Consider the following 23,908-nt stretch of genomic DNA (forward strand, 5'->3'; position numbering starts at 1 on the left):
AATTTGTGAAAATGTCAACAAATAAAAACCCCACATCTCACATTGTTAAAGGAAGTGATTTTAAAACATCCCCTTTGTCTGGATCGGCCCCAAAATGTAATGTTTTCTTTTGTTGACCCATGTTCCAGACTCCCACCAATAAATTTCGTGACAATCTGTTCAGTACTTCTTTGCTTAATCCTTCTGACCATCAAAGACACAAAGACACAAATAGACAGAGAAACATGACCTGTTCAGATAAATCCAATTGTTCTACCATCATTTGATCGGTTGTTGTGTTGAACTGCTGACAGGGTGAAACTAAAACAGAAATCACACATGGAACTTGTTTTAATTTTCACTTCATCTTTATTGGAAAATCATCAATCAGCAGTAAAATCATGTATATGAAATTCAAACGTTAAATCCAAAGTATCAATAAATGTGTTAATTACAAAAAATACCTGTGAGATTATGAGAAAAATCCTTTTGAGAGTGTGGGAGGAATGTGATCATCTGCTCCCTGAGTCCCGGGTATGTTTGGGTTTATGGAAATGATTATTGTACGGATGAGAATTCAGTTTTTAGTACATGATTAGTCAGTTCAGTAAAACACAACAGGAGTTTATCAGGAGCAGCAGCAGGATGAGGAGCGATGAGCCTGTGTGGAGAAGGAGGAAGAAAATAAATACTACAAAAACCTCACGACTGACAGCTGAGACTGACTTGAAATTGGTTTTCATATCCGGGGGAACTTTGGGATTGTTTCTGGGAAGCGGGAGAAAGTAAAGACAATGTCGTCCATCTGTATGTGGAGTTTATGGATCAGCAGCACTTTTCAAAGTTGTGTGTTTCAGAGAAAAAACTCAAACATAGCAGCGTGGATTTAACAGCGTGAACGATCCATCCCATATATACAGAAAACATATTGACATGTCGGAATAAAAGAAAAACAATAATAGGGGACTTACACTCTCATTTCATCCTACATATGGTTCTGAACTTAAAGAGATAATATCCATTTTTATCACAGACGTTTCATCACATTTAATTACCTGGTTTGTGTCCGTTATTGGAAGATCCGTAACCTGTCGAGCGATAACAACACTGTTCATCACAGTACACACATTAAAACATTACAGCCTCTTAGCACAGGCAGCTATTTATTTATTTATTTTGCATTTTGCATAAATAAAAAAGTACCCCTTGTTTTTCCAGACTCATATGAGGTCACCGTGACCTTAACCGTGGACCACCAAGATCTAATCAGGTCATCCTTGATACCAACTGAACATTTGTACCATATTGTAGGACATTCCCTCGATGCCTTTTTGAGATATCGTGTTCACAACACTGGGACGGACGGACGGACAACCTGAGAACACAAAGCCTCCGGCCACATGTGGGACTGTACCTTTAATGTGAAACTCAGCCGTAAGGATCCCCCCACTCGGATCTGCCTCAGCTGACAGACTTCTCGCAGTGCAGGGGGTCTTCAGGAGATAAACACAGACATTAGTTCAACCTGCTTTTCTTACGACGACAGGCCAAACGGCTGCTTGGTTCGAAAAGGTTTTGCAGTACTTTAATGTTTAATATCATAAAGTTTTAAAGTTTTGAATTTACCGGCTGACAGACGAGCCTCTCGGCATCACAAACGTGCACCTCGCAGTGAAGCCAGACGGTGGAAACCTTCTCCAGCCGCTGGAAGCGGAAGGAGTTGAACTTGAACGTGGAGCGGCTGTCTTTGGCGTTCTCGAAAATAGTCACAGTGTTGTCGGAGGAGCAGCTGCAGGGGAAATTATTTCAACTATTACCACGAGGAGGTGGAATCTTAACTGTCGGTGAAATGGATTTATCTTGTTGTACTGAACTACCTGTTGATGATGAGACTCCACCTCTTCCTGTCTGTCGAGTACGGGCTCGGCGTGGCCCAGCAGTTGTTTATTACAACTTTGAATCTGAGTGTTGGACGATAAACATGGATCAGAAATTCGGGAACATCTGACCTCCAACATAATAAGAATGAAAGGTATGAAAACGTAATGAGATTATCTGGAAAACCTGTTGCTGAGTCCTTTTGCCTCAATCCCCATGAAAACTTCGGAGCCGATCTCAGAAGTGTCGATCACATAGGGAGCGTCCTTGGAGTACAGGAACTTTGAATTCTAGAAAGGAAAAAGGGTTTTATCTCATCCATCTGCGCTTGTCTTGACCAAAACGTACCCACACACCAAATAGTCTAAATATATCATCGCTTCATTAAACACGTCGGCAAAGGCTTCCACTGGAGGAAGAGCATCTGAGCGGCGACTCACCGTGAACACGTTCATAGACAACTGTGATCTAAAAGTGCCTAAACTCCCGTTGTTGACAAAAACTGTAGCCACTCTGGAAAAAGCAAAGGGTTTAGTAAAAACGCTGCAAGTCATTGGGTTAGAATGCACACGTCGTGCACATGGTGACTGCGGCCGCCTCGCGTCCCGGGCCGATGCTTACCTCTGGCTGAAGACTGCGTTATTTACCAGGTAGGCGGCTCGGTACATGCAGCTGAAGGTGTAGTTGACGGGCTGGTTCCTGACTGTGAGGGAAGTGTCGTTGGACACGATGGAGTTGTAGAAGACGTACTTTGGGTCTTTGCCGGGCATGTACTGCGGAGGACAGTGGTTCAGATCATCAGAGGGAATATGATAAGATTTGAATTCAAACATCATTACATGTAACTTTTACTGAGCAGCCAGCGCCCCCTGCAGCCACATATCAATTCTGCTGGACCCCGTGTCAGAGTGAAATACAAAGCGTATCAATGTGTTGAGTGGAGCTCTGACCCAACTGGACAGTGGAGGGCAGGTATCTCAAAACATGACGGCAGCAGATTGTAGATGCCACAGGAGGTTAATAGAGAAATCTACTCTTTCTTTCTTTGGGTGGATTGACCCGTAAACGCCCGCTTGCCGTCTCACCTCGGACTGTGTCCCGCAGTACGAGTGGTTTTTAGGCGTTAGGTCCGGGATGATAAAGCGGAAGTAGCCCGGGCTGTGTATCCCAGTGTAACAGACGCCCCCCAGGGATAGCTGCTCAATCTCCCAGCCGTAAGGGCATTCTGGGACATTGGCAATGATGGCGTTGGGGAAACAAGACACCATGACATAGTCTGAAAGGAGACACAGATGTAGAGCTTTACTGTCCTCACTCTAAAAAGGTTTTGCGTGTTTTCCAGCTAACGTATATTTGTACCAGCGGGTTGTTACCTGCTTTCTGGGGGGGGCAGGTCCACGCGACAGGCAACAGCATTAACAGTGCACCAAGAGAGGCCATGGTGTGACGCTGCAGAGAAAAGAATTAGGGAACATCTACGGATATAAACCGATAGCTAACTCTGACCCGATGTCGGATAATGACGTAAATCTGTCATAAATAACTCACCTGTGGCAAAAGCAGGTTTTGTCTGATATCAGAGGATCGTCATGGCTCTTCAGGTCAGCAGCAGCACTAACATCCCGACAACTCGACGGGGGATTATATACCGTCACAGGTAAGGGTCGTCGACTCCCCCCCCCCTCAGTCGACTCCACCTTTCCCCCCCTGGTTTAAGAGCTCTATTGTGGGGCTGTTCACAAAAGCTCTCTGTGCTCCTCAGACATTGACTTTCAAATTAAGCGGCGTCTCACAGGATCAGCACTCAGGCTGCTTAAATCACCTCTTCTAGATACGAGCATTGAGAAAATCAATGGAGATACAATGGAGACGATACAGTTATGACTTGTAGGTGGACAGTGAATGTATCTCAATAGCAACACCATCTAAGGAGAGTAATACATGACAGTTTGCAAAAGTAGTTAATCCACACAAAACCCTGGTTGGAGCCATTATGTCTTTGGCAAACTCTGGGAAATTTACCCAATTTCCACTTTGAGGACGGAGCCTGAGGTCGGCACAGACACAGACCACCCGGCGCGTTCTCTTCGTCAAAGAGGACAAAATGTTCAGGAACACAAAACCATTTATGAGGCTAAATTGTGCAAACAGACGAGTGAGGATACCATCAAAATGTGATGCTATCTCAGATGAAAGCACACACTCGTGTTCTTCGGTGGAGATGATGGCAGCACTCAGTAAAATAAAGTTTCTCACAGTCTGGGGCCAATGTTTAAGGCATTTTTTGGCCTCTGTCACGTAATGACTGAAATTGTTCTTGATGCGATTTTCAGCCGAGAGCTTGACTTTTAAAATGAGCTCAAGGGGAAAAGAACAACCACATTTAATTGAAATCGGGCAAAGTTAGATAATGCAGCAATGAAGTTGTTTCCATTACTAACACGAAGTTCACAGCATCAAATAGCTCCCGTCTCGGAGATAAAGGTGTAAAACGATAGCGAGGAGGTTGGACACTAAAGTCCTTCACAGGACAATTCCAGTCACCCAGCGAGTGAAGGGACAAACGTCAGGTGATTAGCATCCCAATGGAGCGACAGGGGAATTCGTGAGGGGCAGTCCGAGGAAGATACCAATCTAAGAAGGGGTCAGGGGACCGGTAGCGTTACAGCAGCTGCTGGCTGTAACAATCAGGACCCGCCAGATTCCTCCAGGTTATGTAACGACGGCCTGCAATCTGAGAAACGTGTTCAGGGGGAGATGGAGTCCGTCGGTCGGAAAGAAATACTGCATCCGAAATCCTTCCTCTGAGGTCAAAGGGTTCCTCTAAACATAAAAGCTGAATAACAGAGGCTGTTTGGTTTGAGTTCTTAAAGTGACAAACCTCAGAAGAAGAAGAAAGCAGGTGCGTCACTTTTTTGTCCCTGTATTACAAATTTGAAAACCTAAATTAACTTTTTCATTGTTCGTACAGAAGTTAAGTGGGTTGGGTTCAACATTATTAAATATTTTATGTACATAATTTACTGTGTAGTATAGATAGGAGGCTTAAGAGTCTTACTCAAGCCAAAATACTAAAATACTTCATGTAAACTGTGGAAAACATGTTTTTATTTGAGTTTACTGTATTTACTGTATATTTATTATAAGAGTGCTGCATGAACCTTCACTACTTATTTGTTATGGATCAGGAAAAGATCTTGTAAATGCAGCGATTGCAGCGAAAGTTGTGAAAAACAAAATCGTAGAATGACAGTTTTTTTTGAAAAAGAGATTTTTATTCTTTAAGCTGACGGAGATAAACATGATCAGACAAACTCACAGATCACTAAACGCACGAGGAGGTCGATGAGGCTTTGTTGAGCTCTGCTACAGTAGTGCTTTAGGCAGAATTAGCAAAATGAAAAAAACAGTCTTGCTCTAAAAACATATTTGGAAACATAAACATTTCTTTATATACAATCATATACAACATATGTACATAATAAATAACTGGATGAGGCCGCTCTCAGGTTTTGGGAACTTGACAGGTCCAACTGGTTCGTTCTGGCTGGTAAATGAAATCCCTCCTGAAAGACAAAACGGGTCGAGGTTAAGAAAAGTTTTAAAAATCAAAACGTGTTGATGAAGATCCAACAGAGTTATCACAAGCTGCACTGTGAGGATTCGTGTTAAAGCTCATTTAACAGTTGCACGTACGAATAAATGCTGAATATTGCTGATAAATGTTAGACAACAGTTACTTTTACTGAGTTTCCTGTGCATGTCCTTCTTAAAAGTTGTTCTTTTCCAAATGAGACATGTTGGGAAGATGTTTCAGGGCCTGTTTTACATTTAAAAAGTCTGAGTATGGTTGAAGTTAGTGTTTGTTTGCTGTACTCACTCTCTCCTGTGTGGTGCACTGTTGTCCCGACACAGCAGCCCCTCATCACACGGACAGATCTGGTTGATGCTGAACGCCAGGCCGCCGTCCGGCACGTAGCAGCTCTCTCCACGAATCAGACGCCTCTTGCACACCTGCTCCCCGTGGTGGCGGGCGCAGCACATGGACGCCCCACAATCCCTGTCCACTTTACATCTGGCACCTGGATGCAGGAAAAACTGGTTATTTTCAGTCAGATTTTTAAATTCTATATCAAGTTTTACTTGTAGACTTGTATTTAAGCCCTGTTGATTGGTGCCCTCTTACCTTCTTGTCCGTTGGGAATGCTGCGGTGACACTTGCCGAACATGCAGCTGAGGCCCCGGACACACTGAGCGTCCCGGCGACAGTAGTGGCTCTCTCCTCGCAGAGGGACGCACAGACCGAAGTGGCGGTCGCAGGAAAAGCCCCGCCCACAAGTCCTGTCCTGGTCGCACAGAGCCTGAAGAAAAGAGGGAGATGAGGTGAATCTTTATGAAGACGTTCCATCGTGGCATTTTATCTTAACTCAAATGTTATACGCTTAAGAAGAATGATTTTATTCCATCTTCTCTGAGGCTAAAATAAAGATTTGATTAGGTTAAAAGAAACTTCATAAAGTGTATATACATGCACAGTATCCGGTATCTTACCATGGTTGGTTTGGAGACGTGAGGGCCTTCTCTCAGTGCTCCGTCTTTGGGGGGGCTCTGAGGCATGTTGAGCATCCAGGCCCAAATACGAGCCTCGGCCCAGGAGACGCACAGACACAACACGAGCATCCACAGGTTCCCCGACATGTCCAACAACCGCGAACAAAATAAATGGAGCAAGAGGAAGTGAAACCAAAAAAAAACTCAAGACACGGTGATTCTAAGAAAAAAGGAAAAACAGGTCACTGGTCTGTGACTCAACGGTCGAAGGAAATCCACAAAGTCAAAACCTCCAGTAAGTGTGTAGAGAGTGAAGGGGTCCGTGCAGCGGTTGTGCTGCCTCCTGCTCCAGCTCGACTTTTATTGGTCCCCTCACAGCCCCCCCACCAGGCTTGTTTGTCCAAGCACCAGGGTAGGAGGAGACAATTAGTTGTTAATGGATTAACTAAATTGCCCAGGTTACCCCCCGCAGCCAGAGGACAGTGGCGAAATGACCAGTCGCGGAGCGGGGAGAAAGGGAGCGAGGGGAGCTGGGCCCGGGAGGGGATGGACGGACGTGATGGCCTGACAACAGCCTCCACACAATGGAGCCGAGACAAGCGCCACCTCCGTGTGGTTATCTACGCCAGACAAACAAATGAGGAGGACAAAAGCTGGCAAATGCATGACATGGTTCGCTGCTCCCTGAGTGACAGGTAAAGCCACTGTGGAGCCCGGGCCCCCAAACACTGAGCAAACACTCCTGGCCCCGACCTCCACTGCCCCGCTGGCCCCGACCCTATCCCACTCCAGACCCCCTGCTGAGAACAATTTGCAGAAGTGCACCCAGTAGACGACCCCATGATCTCATTAAATGTGATTACCATCAGCCATTAGTTCTCAGGGGGAGGGGGGGCGGGGGGGAGCGGAGGGGAGACGAGTTGCTCCAGGGAAACAAGATTTTGTTTTTGCATGATTTTCCAGAATCTCTCTACTAAATAAATCAGACCAGACATCAACCTCAACTCACAACCACTAAAATAAAGGGTGTAATAAATCTGTCACGTTTTCAAATTCCACATTCTGCCTCGAGCGAAAAAAATCTGACAAAGAAAAAGTGAAATGACAGTTTAGCTTCAGAAACAAGTTCAACTTGTATCTGGAGCTAAACTGTCATTTCTAATCTGTGTGTGAAGGATTTTCTTTCTTTATGTTTAAAGCCTTTTTCCTGCCTGAATTTCATCTGTTAAATTGCTCATCTTTGATATTTAAAAACGACTCAGGACAGCTGGTTAGTTAGAGTTTGAAGGTTTATCAGACACTAAAGTGCAACACGCACATTACTGATCCTATGAGAGGAGATTTTACAGGATTTTATTCTTGACAGATATCGTAGGGACAATAATTTTACACATTTAACTGCGTCAGTAAACGTCCTCAGCCCGTTCCACTCACTCCTAAACAAGACTGTGTCTCTTCTTCAGTTAAGAGAGAGTTAAAATGCTTCTATTCTCGAGCCTCAGAGCAGAAACGTCGATATAGTTTTTCCTACTCTGAGATTCTTTAATAAATACGAGTCCTGGTGTGGGAGGTGTCAGTGGGAGATGAGTGTAACTTGGTTTAATCAGCAGTAAACAGAGGTTGAGTAAAACCGTCCTTGTGGCACAGCAGTGATGTTTATGCAGCATGGAAACATGGCTGTCTTCTAGAAAATGTGTTTCTATACAACTGATTAGTTTTTTTGAAAACAAATGTAATTGACGTCTGGATTTAGTTCCCAGTCACAATCCCAGAAGTTCCCTTTTCCTGGGATTGAAGCTCTGGACTGAGATCTGCATCACTTTGGCAAAGTGTTGACCGCAGCAGCCGAACTGCACCGTGTGCGACCAACTTCTGTCTCGACTCCGACCGTCAGAAAAGCTTAAACGTTAGCATTCACTGTTTCATTTGCATTCAGACGGAGATGCCGGGGTTAATTGTGGGTAATTTACATGTTGTCAGCGGCAGACAGCCCAGATCGGTTACGGAGATATTGGAGGCTCTGCACCTATCTCAGCTCCAGGTAGTTAAGTCCTTATCAAAACAGGCTAACACAGACTAATGACGTAATTGGCGGTCAATTAGTAGCACAATAGCAGCAACCGGCTCAATTAGCAATATGTAAACGCACGTTGCATCGCAATTATGCGACCGAGCATCTGCGGACATTAATTTATTCTGATTCGTGTGTATTGTGGATTTTTTGTGAGTCCGTTGGGAATGTGTTCAACTTTTAAAATACAACGTCCAACCGATATATACATACTTTGAAAAGTCTAAGATCCATGGATCTCTCACACAGAACTGGTTTTGATCTGAGGCTGCGTTTACGATTTTCTACTACAGGCTTTATATTCACGATTTAAAGCCCCAAAAAATTAATTTCTAATGCATTTGTGTCCCTCTAACTTAGCTTCTGTATCTCTTCTACTCATTTTGACTTTTTTTAGTTGTAAACCTGAAGAACCGTAAGAACCCAACATTCTCCAGAGTTTTTTCCTGCCGGCCTCCGAAGTAAAAACAGAGAATCACAGTTGTTAAAAAACCCAGAACTCTGAGAAGTTTTATTAATGAAACACATTGAAAACAAGGAGTTGGTCAAAGCGTTGTGCAATAAAAAGCAAAAAACAGGAAGTTAGGTTAATAAAAAATGACGAAATATTTGAATGCCAAAAAAAAATACTTTGAGTCATGAAGATTTATGAGACCGATCATCATTCATGAGATTTAACACATTTTGCAACATGGCCTTTATATGTATTACTCAAACAAAAACGCTCAATCAAATCTCTTACAGATGAAATTCTCTTTCCTTCACACTCAGCACTGGTTTTAAAACCTAAAAAGTTCCGCCTCCCAACCTCTTCCCTTGTCACGTCGCCCTAACGCGTATACTTGTTCTACGTCCGTACTTACAGCAACATATCCCCCCGTCTGTTTACCCAGTGCCAGCAGCAGATAACGGTCTCCAACAGTCCTCAACACGCTCACCCAGTGTTAATGACTCTGCTAATGACGTCCGTAATGAATGTGCTGTCACAATCAACATTGCTGGGTGGGTCTTACAATTATGGACGGGCAGCAACAATGGGCCGGGTGATGTGTGGTCATTGTAATGGACCTTGACCCCCCACAGGGCCATGTGAATGGCGGAGGGCACGAGGAGTCTGCTGCTCCAACTCCACAACAACATGTCCAGGGCAGGAGTGGACGGAAGACGGGCCACAGAGGGAAAGTGTCTTCAGGGCGCTGGAGAAATATGAGGTTACGTTTTCATTGCCGTTTGTCTGTCTGTTTGCAGAATTGTGCAAAAACTACTGAACCTATTTTCTTGAAACACTGTGGAAGGGCGGGTGTGAGCCATGAAGACGATTTGTATTTTGCCCATGTGAGAACCCAGCTCGATGATGTCCAGAGAATTCACAGGGAGCCCGTGTGCGTGATGATGAGGTTTCTAACACACTCTCAGTTCTCTAAACGAATTCCCATTATTACGATGTTGTAAAGCAGGAAACAGCTTCTCTTGGTTATTTCATCATCACACAGAGGCCATCAGAGCTGCGCTGCCTTCGCCCATTCGTCTGGAAGGATGCAGGAACCAGTGGTGGTTCTAGAGTCTAATGGGGCCCCATGCAAAATTTCCCAGGGGCCCCCGGGTTCGTCTACATTATGGTATAAATAATCTAAGATAATGTTTTATACAAAACACCTGATAAACGCCATTAATGACTAATTTTCAATTCAAACTTTGAGAATGATGAGTTGGGAAAGACACGGAGCCCCAATAGGGAGGTTTCCTACAGAGATGTCATTGGGAATACTTCATTGGTTGTTTATGAGGGGGGGGAGTAAAGGTCCTCAGGGCCCCCCCTCTTGGCCTGGGGCCCCAAGCAGTTGCCTCCCTTGCCTGTTCACAAGCTGTGCCTCTGGCAACAACATCTACTTTACTCATGGATTATTTCTAAAGTTCCCCGATGGGAACCAGTAACCAAGTTAACGGCACCACCACAGTTTGGTTACCGTCAGTCTTTGTTATTGTTCATTTAAAAAGAGGTTTTTCTTTTTAAAATGTGGTAAAATGTTGTATTTTCTAAACCAGAAAACTCTGGAAACTAAAAGTGGTGGTTCACACCAAAATGTATTGATTTGAATTAATTTAACGAAGACAAATACTGGTATGTAATGGTTTGTCTGGTGTCCAGTAACGGTAATAAGCCTTTTGAGTCACAACCAACTTCACATCTGTCCTTTGTACTTATTTAGACACAGTGGTGATTATGCTGCAAAAAAACACATTCCTTAAAGGACTCACGGTGCTAAAATTGTTTATCATAAAATTAGCTAATTGCTTTGGGGCAAAACAAGATAAAATGGAGGAAATAAATTCACTTATCTAATCGTTTAAAATAACCTCAAATAAAAACCAGTGTTCCACTTTGGAGTGAGATGTTTGAACTGTATTTCTGGTAAGGTCGACGTGATGTTCTGTTTCCAGTTGGAACAGAAGAGTGTGACTCGCTCGGTAATGGGAACCAGCCCCGAGTTGTCTTTGTGCCAGGGCAAAGAAAACCAGAAAGGGAAAACAAGAAAGGGACAAGACGCACACATTTGGAGCAAGGGTCACCGGTGGCCAGTAGTCGAGCATCGGGACATTTCCAACTGTCAGTATTGTTTTAATTACAACAAATCTCTGCAATTTTTCAGGGATTCAGGGATTAAGGGATTTTTATTTTATTTATTTTACATCGTCCTTATTTGCCTTCTCATGTTTGGTTTTAAAACCCGACTGTTTTAGGCTTTTCACCGTCCAGACGAATTGTTCACCTTCCACCTCGTATAACACAATTTTAACAACTATTTTCAATAAAGGTTGATGCAGCACAAACTTGTTTATTTGTAAATGTGTTAACGATTACAGATTGTACATAAAGATGGATGACATGACAGCTGCAGTACATGTTATTTTATAATATAAAAATGTGGTGAAAGGTCGTGGTTAACAGCTGAGACTCATTTGGAATCCGTCCCCCGATCGCTACGGAGCAGACTCTCGCTCCAGATAAGAAAAATGTCGGCATTGGGATCTTTTGGCTTCATATCTGTACAGTGGGAGGAAGTGGAGTGTCATCCACCTTTATTTACAGTCTGTGGTGCAGCTCACACTTCATGCAGTGATGGTATGTGCTGACTGCACATGTGAGCGCACATCTGTCCAGTGAAGAAGACACAGAACTACTAGAGGAGCCTGACTCTGCTGTAACTATACTGACGAACTCCTGGTTATTCATTTGAATAAATCACATCTAATAAACATCATGAAAACATAAACATTTCAAATCGTCAACCTTTTCCCAATTATTGGTACTTCCCAGGGTACAGATAATAAAATCCTCTTTTAATCATGATCATTACAGCTTGTTTACAAGATTAAATCCAGAAACATCCAGTCAGCTTTTGACTTCAAGCCACAGCTGAGTTTTAACATCGAGACTGAGTCAGGAGGAAATTCTGAGATTTGGCAAAGCTGAGTGAAGTCACAAAACCAGTAAATGTTCTTTTAATGAACCTCTCCCATCAAATCGACTGGGAGGAAGTTATTTGGAAGAACTTTATCATCCCGCTGGATCCATAAAAACCAGCTGAGCTCCTCCACATTGAAGTCATTGTGTTATAGGACAACAAACATGATCTAATTTTAGGAGGAATCATAAGTCAGAGTCTATGTTGTGCAGTGGTTTTTCATCTGCAGGGTCAGTGTGAGTTGAAATGAAACATTTTCATCTCCCCAACAACTCCTCAAAGACATCACAACCAAAACAAGGACACAAACACACATTGCATTAATCTGTGTAAAGTTGCTCCAAACAAACCTTCGGGTGAAACTCTCCTCAACATGACAACGTTTAACTATCACATTTGTTTTGGTTCAACAAGCTTCCACATGGGGGAGACACGCTCCTCCCAGTTCCTACTCACCCTCTGCTGGGTTTGACAAGAAAGGAAAAAAAAAAAAATGGAAGAAACACATAAATATTTCCTCTTTGGGGAAGTCGTACAAAGATTGAGAGAGAGAGAAACAGAAAAACAAAGGAAAGAGGCAGCAGGAGCTGCACGGACAGCCAGAGGAGGGAGTGGGGAGTTACTTCAAGGAGACACGGAGCAATGAAAACATAACTCTTGGCTCTGCAGCACCTCAGCTGTGTGTCAGATCTCTTCCTACCGTGGAGCCGTCATCCCACAAGTCACTCTGAGGGCCAAACCAGGACGCACGGCCGAGGAGAGAGGAGGGAGAAGGAGCAGCAAACCTTCGCTGAGGTGAGGAGAAAGCAGTTGTGTGGGTGAGCAGAGGCGACCGAAGACGGGGGAGAGTGGAGGAGCGAGGGGCCCCCTGTTATTCCAGCAAAGAGCGAGGGGGTGAAGGTGAAGAAGACGACGCAGAAGAAGAAGAAGAAGAAGAGAGGAGAGATACAGAGTCGGGGAAGGAGGGAGAAGAGTCGGCTGGACATGGGGCTCTGTGCTGTTCTCCTCATCTGTCTCTCCCAGGCTGAGCTGGGGAGAGCGTGGGCTCAAGAGCACGAAGGTAGGAAGCAAATACACACAGGTGCTCGCATGTTCTCTAACATCAGCAGGGTTTGGATGCATTTCCTTTTCAGCTGCTGCACAGAGAAGCTCGTCGAAGGTTGAAAGGAAATCTGACCTGGATTCTTCGCCACAAACTCTGGAAACAGACATAGCTGAAATGTTTTTTAGGCACCTTTTCTTTTTTTGTGTGCTCACATGTGTGTGTGAGTGGAGTTAACTGGTCCCCTGACATTTCTCTCTGTCAGTCGCAGGAAGCAGATGAAATGTTGTGTGCAGGTCTGGAAATTCTTAGTGTGCCATTTCATAACCTCTGTTTTTCATATTTTTCAAAAGAGAAATCATGTGTCTGGTGTTCGTTTGCCTCGAAAACACCGAGCACGTGATTGGAAATCCCGGATTTTGGGGCAAATACATGTTTGAGGTTAAGCAGTAATTTCTCAGATTTCATTCCAGCAAACTAAATGACAGCAGCAGTTCTCAGGAGTCTAGGATTTTAAGTTTAGTTTAAGTTTGTCTCTTATCACCCCTAAATTATTTTTGTGCATCTCCTGTGCACGAAACGCTGTTACAGTCCACCAGCATCCCATCTCTCTGTGTGTGTATGTGCATGCATGTATTTTTATTCTCCTTGGAGATGCCTTATTTTTAGCCAGCCCCCGTTCTTCCTCTGCCGCTCCTCCTCCTCCTCCTCCTCTGACAATCAGCGGTGCTCCAGTTTCTCTGGCCTCTCCTGTGGTCCCAGTTCCTCTGATCAGGGGCCCCGCTCTGCAGAGGACAACCCGACACACTGCGCACGGGCTGGGGACACACAACCCCGCCAACGCAACACATCTTAAAGTCCGGCAAAATGTCCGTGTGCGCTTTCACCGCGAAAACACACGAAAGTCAGCGATTCAGTTCCAGCTGTCATCCCCACACCTGAACAGCAGGGGCGCTATTTTTTGGAACAACCCTTCGCTAAGTAGGTGATTCTGCAGGGACCTGGGGGCCCCTGCAGAAACCAATGATACCAAATCATATCATTCCAATATTCAAACTAGGAAAGCACTCAGCTCATACCTCTGCATACAGTCCACTTAAATTCAATCAAGCTGCACTGACTTTCACACACTCGTAGATATCAGCTAAACTCCCCTGATTCTTTTCATCTTGATCCATGAATCATTCCGTGGCAAATTTGTGAAAACGTCTCCCACTAAAAGATTACTACATCCGCCCCCCGAGTTGGATCTGCGCCAGAACTGAACATGTTCGTTCCTGACGCGTGACACAACCTTCAATCAAATCTCGTTGGTACCCGTCCAGTAGTTTTTACGTCACCCTTCTAGACACACAGACAAGCACACTCAGATGAAAACTGGCAGCTAATAACTGGCAGCTAATAACTGGCAGAAGAATTGATTTGACCAAAATAAAATCCTATCGTGAAAAAAAAACTATAAACTGTAAGACTATAAATACTGCAACACTAAAACTAGACATGTCCTCTGCACTAAAAATGGAAAACCAGTTCCAAATGTAAACAGAAAAACAATTCCATGACAGTTCAGCACTTAAATCAAACAATTTATAAACTCTGAATTTGATTCATGTCCATTATTTATCTTAGCGCTACATTTTTCTTTTTCTTTCCGGGATCTTATCGGCCCGGCTGCCAGTGTTTGTGATTGTGTGTTATGGTTACTGCTGTTCCTCGGAGTGGAAGGTGCCAAATGACTTCCTCCCACGCCGTGAGCGCCGGGCAGGTTTGAACACAGATCCCCAAATAAAACCAGTTGAACTGCAGTGATACACAAAGCAGTGACCTTGCAAGGTGATTAGTGCTCCAGCAGCGATTCTGATGCCAGCAGACTGCAGGTGCTCTGCTCTTCATCCGACTCGACTTCACAGGGACAGGACTGTGCATCTTGAGATGTAATCACGTCTTCTTCCCAGTTGTGTTTGGATGCCACCGGATGCTTCTCTCTCTTTATCCGTCTGAAGCACAGATGTTGGGCCTTTTTCGCTCTCTTTTCGCTGGGCCTGCGGATAATTCTTCGTTCCTTCCAGAGACCAAGTGCATGCGGTGCCCTCCACGTATCCCCGTCCTCACTTGATCCTCAAAGTGCTGTAACTTTACCCAGAAAGAGGAAATTAAACAGGCTGAACAGGCCGAAAAACCGCTATGTGGCTTCAGAAGTTGTCTGATCAACAACAGAAGAGTCAAGGCTCATTTGTGTACGAACAGAGATACGTCCGTTTCATGCGATGTCGAGAGAGCGAGCGTTTCTGACAACAAATGGCGATGATGAGGCAGAAGCGACCTTTTGTCCCCGTGCCTGACAAAACAAACAAATCTCAAAAGTCTCTTCCTCGTGACCAATGATCGTCTCGCTTGAACCATTGGCCACACAGCCCCGCCCCCCTCACGGTTTCCGTTTCTTCTGTTTTGTCCATAATCGTAAACTTTCAGACAGCTTGCACGAAAAACTGAGAAAATGAACGCAGTGTACAAACAGAAAGAATTTGTCTGTTTACCCGATGTTGAGCACAAATGAGGCAATAACACCAACGATAAACGGATTGAATTTAGCTGGAGATACTAAAACGAGGAATGAAAGGTCACAGAGCAATTGGAAAAAGAAAAGGAGAGCAAGAGATCAGAGGGGAAACCGGTGCGTGGGAGATGGTTGATGGGATGAATGAATGCAATCTTTGTATCCATAGCAAACTGTGCACGGCTCAAGATGCTGTGTCCTAGTTTGATTCCGACACCCACCAGGTGGTTGCTGCAATGCAGACACATCTGAGGGGGCACATACAACCGACACCTCTGCCATGAAGGTGTCACAGTTTACATGCAAGTGTTAAACCTGCAGGATTAGAGGTGTCATCCACACACCTGGATTAAATATGAAGGATTAAACAGCAGGAAATTGGCCGACGCACCAAAAGCAAATTGACTCCACACAGGAGGGTAACAGGAGGATTCTAAAATTAGATGACAGGCAGAATCCTTTCCATGCATTTTATTCCCATATAGGAAAAGGCACGGCAGCGTGTGTTTACGATTTATCACATCTGTCGTTGTCATTCGATTTTTTCAGGCCCCGTTTCAAAGTCACGAGGATGTTTTCCCGCAGGTTTCACATTCACATGTGTCTGCCAGACACGATGCTCCTGAGGTCAGCTCAACTCCAGTGCTTATGTAAAGCCCACTCCTGAACTCTCCGTAGCCCCCTTTTGTTGGAAGTTCATCCAGGCCCACATGCAGATAGTTAAGAGATGTTCCAGGAAAGAAAACAAGTTCGACACTCACAAAGTTTGACAATCTGAAAGTTCGGAGAGGGAGTTGACTTCACTAGACATCTAAACTCCCGGGCTGCTTTCAGAATGCAAATGTCCGAGTCAGTTGCTCCTGACATTTTCCAAAACCTTCTTCTTTCAGCCCCCAGTAAAGTGTCCTCATGAGTGTTGACGACATCTCTCACTCGCAAAGTGAAAAACAAAAACAATACAAATATCTCGAGATGAAGACGCGAACGAAGATGTCAACGTGGAAAGATAACGAGATTCGAGAGCTTTTGGCCGATAAAACCCGACGTCAGTGTTTCTGTGTTGTAAACAAAAACACTTGATCACCGCAGCAGAACTTCTTGTCCTGCCTCCTGCTTTTCCTTTTTGTTGTGACCTGGACAACCTCCTGCTGAATTCTTCATATGTGAAACTATGAAACTTTCTGGCCACCTTCCAGAGTTTGAGTCTGAAAACAGCTGTTAAGAACTGATGCATTGTCTCCAATCAGCCTCCTCCTCCTCTTCCTCTCTCCCCCCTGCTGTTTGATGCCTCCTCAGCTGTTTTGTGATGAAGATGTTGCCAATCTGACCCGATTAAAGGCCTCTTGTTCAGAAGCTCAGGAAATAGCTTCCTCTGCAGCATAATCAAACCAGAGCCCTGATTAGATCCATCTCCCCTGAGCGGGTGATAACCTCTCTTTTGGTTTCTCGGCTCTATTTTTCTCCGACAACAGAAAATTCCCTTCAGTCAGTCGGAGGTGTAGATTTCTGAGAGCATGGAAGAGACAACATTTTGATTAAGATGATGAAATCAAATCATATTGCAGCATAAGGCAAAGGAAATGATTATATTTGGATAATAAACGGTCTCACACACAATCCCTGGTAAAACTCTCTTTAAAACTTTCTACATCTTGTTCTTGAGGGTTGGCATGGGGGGGGCACTGAAACATTACAACAACAAGTGATTGTTAAACATCTCGTTCCAGAAACCGTGGGCAGTGATCTGCTGCTATAACCAGCTCAGCACTTTCAGGATTTCCACAGATTTCAAGTGAATGCATTAAGATTTGAATTGAAAACAACTCAAGACCAAAATGAGGAAACGAAAGAAAAGGGATTTATGGTTTCTACGTACTTTGGTCAAATGTTGTAACCACAATTTAAAAAAAATAATAGCTGACTGGTGTCATTTCCCTCTTGGGGGGGGAGGATGTGTTTGCTCATGGAGCGCAGGGCTGACATGTGAGTGTTGACACTGACCTGAGGCCTTGTTCCAGATGCAGCGACTCCTCTGCGGACAGATGGGGATCCGTCGGGTTTTCTCTCCACCAGGAGGGAGCAGCCGACCTCCCACAGACACAGAGAGGCCCGCAACGCACAGGCTGGGAGCGGAGGAGGAGGAGTTGATATCAGCGCCCTGCCTGTCAACATGACGCGTATATTGGTGAGATCCAAACAACTGACACCTTCACTTCCCGCTTCCCTTAAGTGAGTTTTGAAAACTCCAGGGCTGCGTTTTAGTCTGGACGAAGCAGAACGGTAGATGCATGGAAACGACCCTCACAACCTCTCGGGTCTTTTTAGGTCATGAAATGCCGCCAGTGATTCGTCAGGCTCCCATCACATGACCCCCTTATAGAAGAAAACAACTGGAATCAGCCTCGGGTACCAGTGTAGAACGCAGCATGCCTAATCCACCACAAGTGTTGCTGAGCTGTTAAATTCTGTATTTTACAACGATACAACCGTTTACATTTGTAGGAGACGAGCTGCTATTTGACTATAACTGTCTGTCGGAGCAATTCCCATGAACACCAGCACGTGCATGCCAGGCGTACGTGGGGGGGGGGGGTCGTGATATGCAGGCGTGTTAGTGTGGACAGTGGTCGTTTGAAAACTCAGTTGTGTAACTGCATCTTAATCAGATTTGTAAACTTGTAAAAACTGGGTGAAAAACTTAAGCTTGAGTGAAGGTCAATAGTTGTAGACATCATCATCTTTTAGACCTGTGTGTGTGTGTGTGTGTGTGTGTGTGTCTGTGTGTAATTGATTGAGTGCGTCTGATGATGTTTGACTTGTCTCTCTCTTGAATCAGCCTCAGTAAAATTCAACCCAAATAAATCACGTCGTACTTTTTTTTATTTTTTTCCTCTCTCCCTACAAGTTAAATAGAAAACAGACGACAGCCTCCCGCTGCCAACTTACAGTGTTTGCTTAAGCGCGGCAGTGCGTTAGCATGTGCACAGGCGTGTGCTTGTGGATGACTCACTTGGACAAGATCGCGAGCCCTGTGGTGCTGCTGCTGCTGACTTTTTTTTTAGTGGGGGGGTCTGATCCCTGTGTCCCGAGATCCTCCATCTCTCCTCCACTGGGGAATCTCTTCAATAAATCAGTCAGCTGTGAGGGAAAAGTACGAGATTGTTCCCATCTCCTCACCTAGAGATCCCCCCCCTTCTGGAGAAAACACAGGCAGCGGCGATGGGAGAGGAAAGTGGGTCACGTTCTGTATGTGGAGCAGCCAGAGAGAGCGCTGCATTTAACTGCTCCACTTTCCGAGGCTAAACCCCAGAACCATTGCTCTCTGTCACCCTGAACTGTGGCATACATTAATAATGCCATCAAGACGGGATGCGTGTTCAAAGACAACAGGCCCCTGGTTGTCCACAGTGGTATTTACAATGTGTAAACAGCTCCCCCAAGTGGACAAATATGGACATAGACGTGGGACTAAAATCCTCCTATGTCCCAGTGCAGTGGTTCCCAATGTAGTCTCCTCTCATGACCTCTTTTGATTGGTTGTCTATGTCTTTGGCGTCTCCACATCTTTCCACTACGCAGAAATGAAGCCTAAATATCCCCGATACGAAAGCTGCCATCTTGCCTATTTGGAGCTCGGCCAATCACGAGTCGGTCTCAGCTGTCAATCATGCTGTTTCACCACGTTCCTATAGCATCAAATAACTAATTAGAAATAAACTCACAGGAAAAATTGGCACTTGAACGTACATCGTGGTGATAATGACCTAAAGTGGCATATTTTGACTTTTTAGTTCGGTCCATGTCCCATTTACTAACCTGGAGGAGGCAGGGTGTATGACCTCGATATGTTTGAGGTTCATTTCTAGATAATAATTTCACTTTGAATCTCGAACTGCGATTAGATATTTGTTATGTTATGGAATCCATGATCATTTCTGCATTGTACAGGAAAATGACTGAATAATGAATCTAAACCTCGTCACCATGACACATTTTCTTCTGAAAACTTTACTTTCCTGACGCGTGGCCTCTTTCTGTCAGCAGGACTCCCACAGGTACTACAGATGGCAGAGTTTTGGTCCAACAGACAGACACACTGAGGACCTGTGGGTAGATATGAATGCCTTGCACACGAGCCAAGTCAGAATCCATGGCATTCTGTCCAACGCGCATCGACAGGCAGCGGTGAGAGGAGCACGCACGCGCTCGAAACCGTCTGATTGAACACGCGGCCATGTCTGATGCTCTCTCTTTCCCACAGAGGGTGGCGCTGTCTTTTGATTTCCCCTTTTACGGACACAGCTTGAGACAAATTATCGTAGCGACCGGCGGTGAGTCTGACTTTACATCACTTGATATCCCAGCAGCTCTCATCTGCTCCGCTCTTCAGAACAGGAGACTAGACCTCCACCAATGCACTGAATTACACTTTGTCCTCCTCGGGGGAAATATGCAGGCAAACCAGACCATAATATATCTCATTACATGTAAATGCCTTCATCTTTACTTTCTGATGATTTTAATTGCTGTGCGTGTCCTACATTTTTTAATAGTAAGACGATTGAGTTGTTTGTTGATTCAATGTCACTGCTTCTGTTCCACAAAATGGTTTAGCTAATTAATGGGGATATAACCTTGTTTTTTTCACAGTGATGTTTGTGACTTTATACATCTTGACTAACAGCCACGAACACATTGTACGCTACAGTACATTGTTATTATATGAATGACAACCAGCTAATCGCAAACACAGACATTGTGTGTATGAAACTATTTTAAATATGAATGTACAGGCCGAGCATCTTCATCATCATCATCTTTTCACTTGTAATTTGATGCAAGTCTAACAAGAGCAAGTTTCATTAAAAAGAAACGAAAACTCTTGATTTAAAAGATATAAAAGTTGTAGCAGACAATAGTCGAGTAGTTTTTTCATTTTGCTGTGTCGTCCCCTGCATGGACCTCCGTGCACAGTGAGTAGGAAGGAGTGAGTGAGTGAGTGATATCAGACACAACCATGCTGTGCCTCTGTCCCCAGGGTTCATCTTCATGGGGGAGGTAACTCACCGAATGCTCACCGCCACGCAGTACGTCGCCCCCCTCATGGCCAACTTTGACCCCAGCTTCTCCAAAAACTCCACAGTGAGATACTTGGACAACGGTAAATAAAAACTGCAGCTCCCCGGTGCAGTCTGCGGTACGTGGCAGCTGCTGGATGTGTTTGACTGGCCTCTGTTGTCTCGCTCTGCTCAGGTAATCTATTTGTGGTGCAGTGGGACAAGGTGCGGATAAAAGATCGAGAGGCTGAAGGGGCGTTCACTTTCCAGGCAGCCTTCCACCGGAACGGCACCATCGCTTTCAACTACAGGGATGTAAGTTCCGAACCGTTACCATCATTACTTTATGGACTTTTCTGTTTTTATACGGGATGAGAACCAATCCCCTGCTGGCAGGTCTGATGAAGCTCTTCTTCTTCAGATCCCCGTACCAGTGGAGCAAATCAATTCCACCGAGCACCCGGTGAAGGTGGGACTGTCTGATGCTTTCATGGCCTCGCTCTCCTCCTCACCGGTCTCAGGTCAGCTCTGCAAAAAACCTTTTCAGATTTCAAAACTGACTTAAAAACCGTCTTCTTTAAATGATGCCACATTTTTCTTGCTATTGTGACACATCAGCACTTGTCAGTTGTTTCACTTGTTCAGAAATGACACAGGTTATTTATGTTATGTTGCCATTACATAGTTTGTCCACTAGAGAGCGCTGCTGAGTTTATTGCTCACCTGTAAAATAATGTCTCCTACATATCGAACTCTTTAACGTCCAGATTTTAAATATTTATCATAATATAAAAGGCGTCTGTTAAACTTTCAACTCGGTGTCTGATCTATAGGCTTTACTTCATACCAGCTATATAATTGAAGTATAAAGAGGAGAAATGAGCCCATGAACACATACCAAAGAAAAGTCAGTGGTTCCGTCACTTTTTCCAAAAATCATGTTTTAGAGAATTTGACGCCCAATTCGTACTAATATATTCATGATGGAAAGATTTGTGAGATTCCCTGGTACGTCCTGCCCCTGAACAACAAAGTAGAGCTGTCACTCAGGACATATTTTCCATCATGTCACAACATATGAAGGTTTAGTCTCATCTTCTCTCAGGATTTTATTCTTTCATATAGATGATTAATGCTGGATGTTCTGTAAAAAGCAGAGAAGCCTTTAAAACACGGAGCTTGGTTACATACTCACATTGTACATTTCTGTTGAAGAACCGAAGCAGTACACCATCTACGAGTATCATCGTGTGGAGATCAACTTGACGAGCATCGTTAACGGATCTGCCTTCGAGTTCACTCCTCTACCCAGCAAGTATTCTTACAAACTGACCTTTGTATGACGGCCGAGCCTCACGCTTCCTCCCTCTGACTCCTGTGTGTTTCCCGTTCCTCCAGCTTGTCTTCAGCACACTTCCTGCGATATCTGCCTGACATCCAACCTGACAAGCGGCTGTGGCTGGTGCAACACACTCCAACGGTAAGAGGAGACTCGAGAATTATGTTGCAGCGAAGCCCCCGGACAGCTCATCTCATTTATGTTCATGCTGGGTTTCAGATGTTCTGACAGTATCGACCGGCACAGACAAGAGTGGTTCGATTACAACTGCCCCGAGGAGGTGAGGCACACTCCCCGTGTACAAAGCAGAGAAATGAGGATGGTTTTTAATTGTTTTCGAGGTTTTTTGAGTCGTTCCTGTGGGTTTTCACTCAGGCTAAAGGCTCCTGTGAGGACTACAACCCGATTCTACCTGAGGGATCGATGAGCTCCTTCAACCACACCTCCCCTGGTCCAACACCTTCTTCAGCAGCGGTCGAGAACCAGCCGGTCACTAGTGGTGAGTTTTACTGTAGCCAGAACCTAGAGGAAAACACAGAGTCGTAACAAAAATCATAACATACAGCCCTGATTTAAAGTCGTTCACTGGATTTGGGGTGTAGGTGCTTTGTCAGGCACCTACACACAATATTCCCTCCAAGACACCAACAATCTCTGCTTTCCTTTCTTTCAGATTTACAGACAAGTCCTCCAAAGCCTAATGGGATAACAGAGAACACAGCCATAATAGCAGGTGTAGTGGCTGCCCTGGTTCTGCTTGTAGCGTTGACCTTACTGGCCGTCTACTACATCAACACGCACCCTACAGTTGCTCCACCCTTCTACCTCATGCAGGTGAAACAAAGACCCCACACACCACAGTTTCACACACACCATGTCGAGTCAACCATTTGTTTGTGTGTTTAAACGCAAAAAACACCCTGGTCTTGTCTTTATCGGCTGCTCTCTGTCGTTTGCAGCGACGCACCAACAACTACTGGCCCTCCATGAAGTTCCGCAACCAGGGCTGCGACTCCAGCTACGCTGAGGTCGAGCTCGGGGGTCACGAAAAGGACGGTTTCATCGAAGCGGAGCAGTGCATCTAAGGGTCCTGGACGTGCACGACTGGGTCGGAGGAGAAGGACACCATCTCGAAGACGGTAACGCTACTACAACAAGGATGAATGTGGACGATCAGGCAGACCAGCGACACAAGCGACACTCCGACAGCCGGACGGTGTTAACTAACTGCTGTCGTAGCTCGTTCTCTGTGTGTCTCGCTCTCTGCCCATCACACACGGAAGAGAGGCCATATCATCCAAGTGTTGGAGGGTCTGAAGCCAACGGTACAAGAAATGATGAGATGCAAGTGTGTAACTGTACAAAACCCATCGGTCCGAGGGGATGTCAGGGATCGAATCGAACTAGCCTTCATACTGCAAACCAGTGTACAGCTCAACCTAACTCTGTGTTTTTGTTTTTATCCTGCCTATGGAGTTTGTTTGTTTTGTTTTTTCCATGAAACTTCTACGTGAGCAATGATTGGTTCATAAAATGTTATATCTTTGTGGACTACAACAGATATTTAGCAATATACCTGATAGTGACTATAACGATCATCTTGAACTTCTCTGGAGAAATGTGGATTGTCGTGGATGAATTTTAGAGGCGTCGAGTTGTGAGAGTTTTCTTTGAACCTTTTCTGTTTAAATGTCTTATAATAAAAGCTGGTGATGAGTGTTGAAATTAACCTCTTGAGAACAAATGGTGCAGATCAACTTTCACAATGATCTAAATCACGAGTTGGTTTATTAAAGCTGAATTAGCTGAAGAAACAATTAGTCCATTAAAAGAAAGTTCTACAGCTATTTTGACAATTGATCATTTATTTGTTTGAGTTTCCCAAATGGGACATAAACGAGAGTAAAAATGCTGAATTTAACGTCCAAAATCCAACAATGTTTTATTTTAGACACGTTCAGGTTCAT

General features: G+C 44.6%; 3 protein-coding genes across 4 annotated transcripts; 1 reads left to right on the forward strand and 2 right to left on the reverse strand.

The window, feature by feature from the left end:
* Positions 1–478: 478 nt before the first annotated feature.
* tectb (tectorin beta) lies at positions 479–3,297 on the reverse strand. Its single transcript, XM_047338396.1, has 10 exons — positions 3,231–3,297; positions 2,943–3,133; positions 2,479–2,630; positions 2,298–2,370; positions 2,044–2,147; positions 1,857–1,940; positions 1,606–1,768; positions 1,394–1,472; positions 1,035–1,067; positions 479–640 (listed from the first exon to the last, which is right to left on the reverse strand). The coding sequence occupies exons 1-10, from the start codon at positions 3,295–3,297 to the stop codon at positions 579–581; spliced, it is 1,008 nt and encodes a 335-aa protein (XP_047194352.1). The 3' UTR covers positions 479–578.
* A 1,819-nt stretch (positions 3,298–5,116) lies between these two features.
* LOC118100701 (dickkopf-related protein 3) lies at positions 5,117–9,242 on the reverse strand. 2 transcript variants are annotated; one of them, XM_035146039.2, is made up of 4 exons: positions 6,409–9,242; positions 6,044–6,218; positions 5,738–5,939; positions 5,117–5,423 (listed from the first exon to the last, which is right to left on the reverse strand). In XM_035146039.2, exons 1-4 carry the CDS (start codon positions 6,553–6,555, stop codon positions 5,363–5,365), a joined length of 585 nt encoding a protein of 194 aa, XP_035001930.2. In that variant the 5' UTR covers positions 6,556–9,242; the 3' UTR covers positions 5,117–5,362. The 2 variants fall into 2 exon arrangements, with proteins under 2 accessions (XP_035001930.2, XP_035001931.2); XM_035146040.2 differs by lacking the exon at positions 5,117–5,423 and having other exon boundaries at positions 5,734–5,939.
* Positions 9,243–12,420: 3,178 nt separating this feature from the next.
* On the forward strand, positions 12,421–23,670 carry LOC118100797 (plexin domain-containing protein 1). Its single transcript, XM_035146210.2, has 13 exons — positions 12,421–13,006; positions 17,564–17,730; positions 19,590–19,730; positions 19,807–19,876; positions 20,584–20,706; positions 20,799–20,917; positions 21,024–21,123; positions 21,818–21,913; positions 22,001–22,082; positions 22,161–22,221; positions 22,317–22,440; positions 22,615–22,775; positions 22,901–23,670. Exons 1-13 carry the CDS (start codon positions 12,931–12,933, stop codon positions 23,024–23,026), a joined length of 1,446 nt encoding a protein of 481 aa, XP_035002101.1. The 5' UTR covers positions 12,421–12,930; the 3' UTR covers positions 23,027–23,670.
* The last annotated feature ends 238 nt before the right edge of the window (positions 23,671–23,908 follow it).

This window comes from Hippoglossus stenolepis, chromosome 21, assembly GCF_022539355.2.
Source record: "Hippoglossus stenolepis isolate QCI-W04-F060 chromosome 21, HSTE1.2, whole genome shotgun sequence".
NCBI lineage: Eukaryota > Metazoa > Chordata > Actinopteri > Pleuronectiformes > Pleuronectidae > Hippoglossus > Hippoglossus stenolepis.

Coding starts and splice junctions, on each gene's coding strand:
- tectb (XM_047338396.1), bottom strand. CDS start 3,297: ATGGCCTCTCTTGGTGCACTGTTAATGCTGTTGCCTGTCGCGTGGACC. Junction 1,941..2,043: donor GCAAAAGGACTCAGCAACAG/GTTTTCCAGATA, acceptor TCCAACACTCAG/ATTCAAAGTTGTAATAAACA. Junction 641..1,034: donor CAATAACGGACACAAACCAG/GTAATTAAATGT, acceptor TTCTCCACACAG/GCTCATCGCTCCTCATCCTG.
- LOC118100701 (XM_035146039.2), bottom strand. CDS start 6,555: ATGTCGGGGAACCTGTGGATGCTCGTGTTGTGTCTGTGCGTCTCCTGG. Junction 6,219..6,408: donor ACGTCTCCAAACCAACCATG/GTAAGATACCGG, acceptor TCTTTTCTTCAG/GCTCTGTGCGACCAGGACAG. Junction 5,940..6,043: donor CATTCCCAACGGACAAGAAG/GTAAGAGGGCAC, acceptor TCCTGCATCCAG/GTGCCAGATGTAAAGTGGAC.
- LOC118100797 (XM_035146210.2), top strand. CDS start 12,931: ATGGGGCTCTGTGCTGTTCTCCTCATCTGTCTCTCCCAGGCTGAGCTG. Junction 20,918..21,023: donor TCGCTTTCAACTACAGGGAT/GTAAGTTCCGAA, acceptor CTTCTTCTTCAG/ATCCCCGTACCAGTGGAGCA. Junction 21,124..21,817: donor CTCCTCCTCACCGGTCTCAG/GTCAGCTCTGCA, acceptor TTTCTGTTGAAG/AACCGAAGCAGTACACCATC.